Source organism: Poromitra crassiceps (genome assembly GCF_964638095.1).
Source record: "Poromitra crassiceps genome assembly, chromosome: 2".
Lineage (NCBI taxonomy): Eukaryota > Metazoa > Chordata > Actinopteri > Beryciformes > Melamphaidae > Poromitra > Poromitra crassiceps.
In genome coordinates this window covers 68,761,732-68,772,403 of record NC_139624.1, presented here as the reverse complement: position 1 = coordinate 68,772,403, position 10,672 = coordinate 68,761,732, and the positions used below count along the sequence as shown (strand labels likewise).

The window sequence follows — 10,672 nt, the reverse complement described above, 5'->3', positions numbered from 1 at the left end:
TTTCTGACATTCTTGAGATCACTGTACCCTGTTCGCCTGTCTCTCTTATTTTGAATGATTTGTCCAGCCTGGGATTTTTGTTTGTAATGCTGGTCCATTATGTTATGTCTGTCTTTTTCTTGTTATTTTCCTTTCTTATTTTGTGACTTCTATTTTATCTCGCTTTCATTTGTACATTTTGCTGTATTGCATTGAATGCTCATTGTTTTGAAACAATTGATAATAATAATAAAAAGAAAAATATTTGATCACAAAAAAAAAAAAACAGTTTAGTGCAGGGCCCATTATGACAACATACAGACTATCCTATGTCTGTCTCTACCCTTGGTAGTCCAGTGTGTCATGGTAGATCTCAAAGCAGGGGTTCCTGCACAAGGCGACACGGCAGTCGTTACACTGAAAACGTGACTCCTTTCTCTTATCGTTGGCCGCACACACCTTGCATTTCCTTGATGGCGCGTTGTTTCGGGTGGTGGGGTCCTGGCGGATAAGGAAGTGGTTTGCCCTGTTGGCAGCCAGCCTACTCGCACGGTCAGCATATGGAGCTCTGCATAGTTTTGTAGTGGTGGTCCACACCTTGATCAGGCTCTCCTGGAACGCATACATGTTCTTTACACTGCCCTGTGGGTTTTTTGCTCTGTACAGGACAAATGCGTTGTGGAGGCAGATTTGGAACATATAGAAAATATTTTCAGTGGTCCATTTATACGACTTCCTGACAAAAGGGTAATAAGAAATCATCTGATCTAGCCTGTCGACACCATTCATATTGTTGTTGTATTGGATCACCGAGACAGGCTTCTCTTTGACCACCCTCCCCCTCACACCTTTCTTCCATGTCAGGACCTCCCCCATGTCGTCCTGGTGAAACGTGGACACCATCCTCACTACATTTGTGTCCCGCCATGCCAAGCACAGAACACGGTCAGTGTGGAGGGCAATTTGGTTGCCTGGTTGCAGGGTGGCCTTCTCAGCATGGTGTATGGCTGGTGGCTCTCCTCTATTTTTCCTCAGTGTTCCACACACATGAGTACCCAGGTCTAGCAGCAGGTCACACATTTTTACTGAATTGTAAAAGTTGTCCATATACAGTTTGTAGCCCTGCTGTTCTAGCCCCACCAGGAGACCACACACTGTATCAACAAGGGATTTACCATCTCCACAATAAGGCATCAAATTATAACAGAACCCGGTCTTGGACTCGCACAAAACATAACTTTTGATGCCGTAACGCACAGGTTTCTGTGGGTTATACACTCGAAAAGACAATCTTCCTCTCCACAAGAGGGTGCCCTCATCGATGGAGATGTTCTGGCCTGGCACGTACAGTTCCTGGAACTTTTGCACCAGAAGATCTACGACTGGGCGGACCTTGTATAACCGGTCATCACCGTTTCTCACCTCTGAATTGTCTGTAAAGTGAAGGAAACGAAGGATGATCTGGAACCGGTTTCTCGCCATTGTCTTTCCAAAATAGGGGGTCTCCACCACCTCGTTTGTGGACCAGTATGCCTCCAGCTCAGGCTTCACAATGAGTCCAGTCAGGAAGAGCAAGCCCAGGAACGTTTTAATTTCGGGCACGTCGACAGGCTTCCAGGCGTCGACCCGAACACTTGTTCCGCCTGCCTCAATGTGCTGCTGAGCATAGAGGTTGGTCTGGTCGACTACCAGCTGGAGCAGGTCATCAGTCAGGATCAGCTCCAGGAAGTCGACAGGCTCTGTTGACTCCAGCTCAGCAGCACCGTTGAGGGGTCCAGGATCACCGGTGAAGGGGATCTCCCTCGGTTCCCATGCCGCTTCACCCATGGTGAACCATTTTTGCTCTGGATAGAGCATAGGACAGAAAAAAAAAAAAAATTAAACTTAGCATAAATAGCACACTCACACGCTTGTAGATCTATTTTGGGCAAAGTGGGAAAATGGAACATACCTTTACACTACATACATTACAATACATACACAAGCTTACACAATACATACCCTGAGACGTAGCGGGCCCTTTTGCCTTCTTCGAAGGGGCAGCAGCATCAGCTCCACGGCCTGTAAATACATAAATATTTATAATACACACACACGCTTGTAATAAAATACAACGCACACACGCTTGTAGATAAGCTATTTTTTGGCAGAGGTAAAACCTACCTTCTGAGCGCCTCTCAGACTTTCCAGAGGTAGACTGCTCACTGGCTGCTGGTGCGTCAATCAGCTCATCTGAAATATAAAACATAGCTGTGTTTCAATGATCATAGCACAGAGAGACAGTGTAAACACACACACACAGTGAGTTTACAGGCCACCACACTGTGTTGCAGGATGTGAATGACATGTGTCATTCAACCTATGCCCTCTAAGCAACATCACTGCAGCGTCACACACACACACTATTGAAATGCACCTTGAAGAGAGACTACTGCTAGCTACTATTTCGTTGTTCTGAAACCTCTTTCTGTGGCAATGACAAATAAAGCAATGCATTCTCACACACTCACACACACACACACACACACACACACACACACACACACACACACACACACACCTGATATGGCCGCAGAGAAGTAACGTTGCGCCATACCAAACAAAAAAAAAAGGCCATTTCATGCCTCCTAGCGAGCAGTATACTATGGCTATATGATCACATCAAAATGACTCTTACCGTGAACATCGGCATCTTGGCGCAGTGGAAGCCAGTCTTCCTCGAATTCTGGCGGGGCAATCTGTGGCGCCACAATCTCCTCCTCAGAAGACTGACTTGGTTGGGACTGGGAGTCGAAGTCACTCTCCGCATAATCCCTTCGAGTTGTTCGACGCAGATGCTCTCTCCCTGCCCTGGAAACCTCCTCTCCGCCACCGTCAGACAACCCAAACTCCGATTCAGTCTCCGGGTCTGGCTGGGAGACAGCCTCGGGGTCCAGCTGGGACACAGCGACGGGCGCTGGAACAGGAGCGAACAGCTCATCCAGCGTTCGCTGGCCTGGACCGACAGCAGGACCGCGCACCCGTGGAGCACGGCGCCGGCCGGCCGGGGGGTCCTTGCTCTTAGCGGAGGTTTTCCCCATGATCGATGATGATCGACGATCCCTACCCTAACCCTAACCTAACCTAAAATGGACGACTATACTACAACTAAACTGACTATAGGCTACCACTAAGCTACTCTAAACGGACAATGCACCAACTAAACTATAAACTGACTAGGCTAAAACTAGACTAACTAAATCAATATCTAACACTAAAATATAACTAAATATAAACTACTAACTAAATGGAATAAACTATACTAAATGGAATAAACTATACTACAGGATCAGACTCAAAACTCGCTAAATTCTATAAGGCTCTTCAAAATCACAACTGGCTTCTCTCTTCTCTTCCTCCGCACACAAATCCTTTGTCTGCTAGTCCACTCCCCCAACACATCCGCGCAATGGCGTTTCTCCTGTCTGCACAAGGAAGCGTTACCCGTTCTCTGCTTTTCCTCCTGCTCAATTTCAAAACAACAGCTGCGGTATGTGTTTGATCGCGTGCTGTCGGCTACCCTTTGAAGGCAGGGACCTGTGTCTGTGTCCCAGGCTGGGCAAGTGTTTGCTGCAGGCGCTGCACCAATAAAAACAAAAACACGTCAAACACGTCCTTGGCGGGGAAGGCCATTGCTGATAACACGTCAAAGACGTCATTGGCGGTGAATGAGTTAACAAACTTTAATGACAGTGCTATCTAAAAAATGTGACCGGTCAAACGGTGTAGGAGATGTTCAAAATGTTTTTCAAAACTTTCAGAATATCTCAAACACTTTCGACAGACCTTACGGGTGCTTGAAGCTAATTTGTAAAGCAAGGTCAGCTGCAAGGTGAGTGAAAATCGCACTCATACAGTGTCGAAGTTGTTGCCTTTCAAAGTATGAAATTTTAACCTTTAATTATAGTACCCCCATCAGGCCGATTGGCAAAATATTTCTGGAGCAGAAACTAGCCACCAATATCTGTCATTGGGATGTGTACTAACTCACGGGAATTTGCGTTACGGCAGAAAAACACAACAATCCTACTTGCAAGGTTGTAAGGCGCACCATTCCCTCGATCGCCTCCAAAATTTCAAAATTTGCCAAAACACTCTCCAGGGGTCTGGCGTGAGTTTGGTCACACAGACACGCCCACATACACGCCCACACACACACACACACACACACACACACACACACACACACACACACACCCACACCCACACCCACACACACACACACACACACACACACACACACACACGGAGGGCACTACAGCATTATTCTATGTTCACACAGACCTTCACAATAAAAGCCCAGAACAAACTTCACACAGCCCTTCACATACAGTAGCCCTTCAGAATAAAAGTCTAACACACACAAAGTCCAACACACTTCACATGGCCCTTCACAGTAAAAGCCCATTACACACAGCCCTTCACAATAAAAGCCCAATATACACTTCACACAGCCCCTCATAATAAAAGCCCAACACACACTTCACACAGGCCTTCAGAATAAAAGCCGAATATACACTTCACACAGCCCCTCACAATAATAGCCCAACACACACTTCACACACAGCCCTTAACAATAAAAACTCAATTATACACTTCACACACGCCCTTCAGAATAAAAGCCAAACACTTCACACAGCCCTCCACAATAAAAGTCCAACACATATTTCACACAGCCCTTCACATTAAAATTCCAACACACACAGCCATTCAGAATAAAAGTCCAAAACACACTTCACACAGAGCCCTTCAGAATAGAAGTTCAACACACACAGCCCTTCACAATAAAAGTCCAACACACTTCACACAGCCCTTCACAATAAAAGTCCAACACACACTTAATCAAGTTAGAAACGCCCGAAGGGCGCTTTGGTCTAGCTCGTATACTGTAATTTCAGCTGTCAGAAAATCTCTGGGAATCTCCTGGGCAATCTGGGAGGGTTGGCAACCCCTCTCTGAACAGTTTGATTTTTGGCTGGTGGGAAAGAGAACCGAACCAGCTTAAAAACAAAACAATGCATCATTCTCGCATTTGGTCCGAACTAAGGAACCAGACTACTGTACCAGGTCGGAAAACAACCTAAAAGGTTCTTCTTCATACTTTAGATAGTCCTAGTCAGCTGATTACTTAGGGCTAATGTACACCGCCTCCGGAACAGATGCGGTACGGCTCCGGTACAGCTGCGAACAGACCCACACTCATGTAATCTGTCAGACGTATGCAGGATCTGACAAAAATAGAACAAGTGCGTGATTTTTCTGTATACCGCATGTATCGCCCATCAATTAACATGGGCGAGAGTCGATCTGCAATGCAGCCGTAACGCATCTAGTGTACATTGCCTGTTAGCATAGTGCATGCAAAAGTGTTAGCATTTTAGCACATTTTGGTGTCACTTCTCACATCAGATATTGGGTAAAGTGATCAATGGGCAAAACTGCCATCACAGAGTGGGATATTTAGTATGTTAGCGTTCACATTTAAAGCAGGACTAAACCCCCAACAAACTTTTCTTCAGCTTTTAACCAATGATGTGTCAGCCGCTAGTATTTTCAATACAATCTCGCCAAGGGGAAATCGCGCAATTCGAGTGAATAGGTTGATTAGTGAAAAAATATGTTTTTCGTTTTTTTTTTATAATTACACAAAGGAGAGTATGGACTATCCATCCCACATAAAATTGAGTCGTTTTATAACCAGTAAATAGGTATATTTAGCGATTTAAAAAATCAAGATTTGCAGTCTTGAGTGCCTAGCTGAGGGGGGGTTTTCATTCATTTGCATGCGGCGTTTCACTGGCTATGTCTGCTATTGTTCCGAGTTTCGGCCAATGAGCCACATCAATAGAATTCAGCGTGTTACATGGGGGTGGGGTGCAAAGCTCTGTTTACAAGTGACAAGAACCCAAGCAGAGTGGCGAAACATGGCCGCCCCCAGACAGTGTGGCTGACTGTTTCAAATTATAACAAAACAACCACTATTGCAATTTGCAATACATGTCCCGCAAGGTTTCTGAGATTAGGGGAAAGTCTGAGCTGGCGTTACGCTAAACCAAACGTGGGGAGGAGTTGCGGATTTGTTTGGCGTTAACGTTAGCTGTTTTGGTGGCTAACGTGGTGGCTAGCTGGTGGTGGCCTACCTAGTAGTTCAGCAGGCCAGGCAGTGCTCCACAAGCTTGTTGTGACCAAAATCCCCGCATTTAAAGCACTTCATACTCCCAGAGCTTGCGTAAACCATAGAGAACCTCATGCATTACTCAAAATGAAACGTCCAGGGTTTGTGTCTCCAAAAGCAACCGCTAACGTTACATGCAAGGTAACGTGAAGCTAACGTAGCTAGCTACGTTAGCTTGCATGTAACGTTAGCGTTAGTTACCCCAGGTGTGCATAAAATACAGGTTAAGAACTTATGGAAAAGTCATGGAAATCCATTGGTCAAAATGTGTATGAACCCTGAAGGGTTAAATTGAGCATTTATGAGTGCTGGTGGCTGTCTGACATTGCCCTAGAATGCTAGAAGTGAATTCCTCATTCATTTTCTCCATAGACATTTCGAAAAATCCTTATATAACGAGTTTTAAGGCTTGAACCAAGCCAACCAGTCTTCCAGAGAATCGTGACTGACCATAAAACATTTCGCCTTCAGCAAAAACAAAAATCAAAGCGAAAAAAAATCAATCTTTTTTTCTCCCATTTTTTTTTATAGTAGCCTAGTCTTATTATGCAATGATAAAATAAACGACAGATTGTTTATTTTTATAGTAATAATATAATTGCAAGAATATTCAGTATCAATTCTAAAGTAAAAGTATTTTTGCTGGGTATATTATTAGGGGTCCAAGCACGAAGTGCGTGGATCCCTATTGTATCTGTTCCGATTATTTTTTTTCTTCTTCTCCGGTAAAACTGTATGTACAGCAGAAACTGTAATGCTCAGCGTAGCCAGACTGGGCACATAGATTGTAAATGTGCCTCACTACTCCGAAACAAAAAATGACCCATATCGGCCAGATGGTGGCGCTATAACAGACCATTTCGCGTTATGGTCCATATCTTCTGAACCGTGAGGCGTAGAATCAAAATTCCACTTCGGCTGTATTCCCTGGATCAATACGCATCTATCCATATAGGCCACGCCCATTTGCGTGTGCCTAGATGTTCCGCCATCTTGGACTTTCTCAATAACCTATTTTTGCTATCTCCTCCCAGGCCATTTGCCTGAATGAGCCCAAACTTTTTCTGTGGCATCTCTGGACTTACCCGACCTAAAGTTATGGAATTCATTTAGATACGTGAAACCGTTTTGAAATGATAAATGTTTAAACTTTTGTGTATTTACTTTTGTTCTTTTCCTGCCCTAAAAGTGTGTGGATCTCAGAAACCATACACCCCCCATCACCCAAACTTTCCACACAGGTTCACGACATCACCCACTACTCAGAGTAAAAAAATTACACCAATCCACCAGATGGTGGCGCTATAACAGCCAATTTCACGTTTGTCGGTCCATAACTTCTGAACTGCGAGCTGTAGAATCAAAATTCCACATCTACTGGTTTCCCTGGAGCATCATGTATCTAACCCACTAGGCCACGCCCATTTCTGTGTGGTAGATTTTCCGCCATTTTGAATTTTATCAAAAACCTACTTTTGCGAGCGCCTCCTAGACTGTTTGGCCAAATCACACGAAACTTTTTCTGGGTTATCTATGGACTACCCCGACCTAAAGTTATTAAAGGATTTTGGATACGTGAAACCGTTTTGAAATGATAAATGTCTAAACTTGTGTGTATTTGCTTTTGTTCTTTTCCTGCCCTAAAAGTGTGTGGATCTCAGAAACCATACGCCCCACATCACCCACCTTTCTACATAGTTTCAAGACATCACCCACTACTCAGAGGAAAAAATTACACCAATCCACCAGATGGTGGCGCTATAACAGCCAACCACCACTACTACTGCCGCTGCTGCTACTACTACTACTACTATTCTTAATACTTCTGCTGCTACTATTGCTACCACTCCCACTACTACCAACACTACTACTACTACTATTACTACTACTGCTACTACTACTACTACTACTAGTACTGCTTGGAAACCGTCAGGTCACCGGATCTCAACCAAACTTTGTTTACTTGTGCACATACCAAGTCTGAATAAATGTGCACTATCTGACATATACCCCCCAAGTCACCAGAAGCTTGGACCCCGCATCGCCGCTTGCGGCTATATTTATTATTATATTCATTATATTGTTCCAAGTACAATGACACTGAGTTTTGCATTCATTTACCCCAATATGCCTGGAATCTGCTTACTTGCAACTTTAAAGAAAAGGTCAATTAAGGTCACTTCAGACAGTAGCTAACTTTTTCACATCAGGGACCCCTAAACTGACAAAAATTAGACCACGGACCCCCATTTGATAAGAGTTTTGCTTTTATATGTTTTATTACAGAAAGTGTATGAAACCCATGACCAAAATAGCCCTACATTCTATCATTATGTTACTTGTGGATGGAATTATAGTGGAAATAAGTATCCCCCTTTTTGCTGTTGACTGTGACCTGTGACAGTGATGACAGCTGGGAGTGGTCAATGTAAATGAGCAGCTATTGTTCACATTGTTCACTCCCCCCCATTACCTGGCTGGCCCAGAGGTGAAAAGTGGTCAATCTTTGAGGCTGTGTTTCTCCGAAAGGTGGTTTGAGGTGTACCAACATTCAAATGAGTATATCTTCTTAAATAATTTTCAGATTTCGATGTGTGACACAGCATTTGAAAGCTTACAGTCTGTAGTTTCATAATCTGCAAAAAACAGAAAAATGACCTCGGCTAGATTGTATTGAAATTACCAGCGGGTGACTTTGGGGGTGGTGTGTGAATAATTATGGTCAAAATCTCCACATTTGAGACCAAACTGTTACCATGTACCATTTGTATCATTTTCAGCCGCATAAGTGACCTCTATGGGTTCAACCCTGCTTTTTTTTTGCCCTCAAAACTGCACAAAATGTGGTACAACCTGATGTCACGATGAACCAAAAACTGGGATTTCAAGATAGTAACTCCCCTACTCCCCCTGTACCCTTTCCCGGCTTCTCACAACTCCAAGCCTATTCCCATGATGTCACAAGCATTTTCCTACCAATATGGCGCTACAATACACACAGCTCATTGGCTGTTTGTGTCACTTGACCTGTTGATCACCTGTTAATTGATTACAATCGCCTGTTATATTCCTACCAACTCCTATGTAACACAATACTATCAATAAATGCCACTATAATCATAAAAGGAAGGAAATGGCATTGTGTTGCTGTAAATCATTCCCAACCTTTTTCATACTAAGGAGCCCTAATTTAGTTCACATTGGGGCAATGGACCCCCATATGATGAGATTTGGTCTCTCAGATGCAAATCTTTTTTTTTTTTTTTTTTAATGTAGCCTAGATATGATTTTGTCCAGAATTCCATATATATTAGGTTGAGAGATAACAAGAATCCTGGAATCCTCTCAAGGACCACTGGTGGTCACCGGACCCCACATTGAGAACCACTCAACCACTTTGATTGTGCAGAGAGAAGAGAGAGAGGAGGACTCTTCTGACTGTGCCCCTTATTTTCACTTAGAACACGGCTCTCTTGAATACTCGATTCTGATTGGTCAATCAACAAGATTCACCGGTCATTATTTCTCGACAACCGACCGCTGCTCTGCCACACCTGGATTAATCAGTTGATAAGAGCCTTTTGTCAGCAGACACTACTAATTAGGCCAACCAGTTGCAGCTGTGGTGTCTTGTGTGCCAATTACGAATGAAACCGCTTTGTCGTTGAAAACGCTATTAAAAAATCTATTTGAATAATTATTTTTGTCAGATTATTGAATGATTTAGTTGTAGGCCGTGTTCTAAGCGGGATAATGTATAGTGAGCCGGTGATTACTGGGAAATAATGACCTTCAGGTGAATCATTAAGCCCTCCGCTGCGCGTCGGGCTCAATCATTCACCTGTCGGTCATTATTTCCCCCGTAATCAGCGCCTCACTATACATTATCCCTTACTTATGCACCCGTGGCCCCTAAACTGTCTCTGGATAGCAGCAGGCAGCAGCAGCTCGTTACTTGCACCTTGGTTTCTCCCACAATCTGCTCTGCTGTTTCACTGCCTTTTGACGGGGAGGAGAAGGCAGGTGAAGTGACACTCGTCTCCGACTTATAGGCTACTCAGCTGCTGCAGCTGCCCTGACGCTCTGCCCCTGTCTGTGACAAGCGGCTTGTCCAGTAGTATGCAGCGGTTCGCGCAAACAGATGCGGGATTCCCGCAATCCTGTACCCAATTTCAGACACTGATTTTGCAGAAAAGGGGGGGGGCGCCAGCGCACACCAGCGATTTTTGTTTGTGTTTGTTTTGTTGTTGTTTTGTGAGGGCTACAGAGCGCCCTAGCCGAACTGGCGCCCCAGGCAGGAGGCTGGGGCCCTGTAGGGTGTCCGGCCCTGAGGAGGAGGGAGGGGGGAGAATGTTGTGTTTGTACTACTCTGCGGCCCCGCTGCAGCTCTGCTCTGCGCTCGAGAGGAAAAAGCAGAGGTGCACTGCACCTTTGGACAAGAATCACGAACAAATCCCAAATGAAAATTAAAAACTGAGT

The 10,672-nt window shown here is 44.4% G+C and overlaps 1 protein-coding gene across 1 annotated transcript; it reads right to left on the bottom strand.

Annotated features, from left to right (window-relative positions):
• Positions 1-318: 318 nt before the first annotated feature.
• LOC310800282 (piggyBac transposable element-derived protein 4-like) lies at positions 319-3,059 on the bottom strand (the record flags this gene model as incomplete). The annotated part of the gene is made up of 3 exons (XM_083662856.1): positions 319-1,823; positions 2,143-2,211; positions 2,657-3,059. 3 exons carry the CDS (start codon positions 3,057-3,059, stop codon positions 319-321), a joined length of 1,977 nt encoding a protein of 658 aa, XP_083518982.1.
• Positions 3,060-10,672: the final 7,613 nt, after the last annotated feature.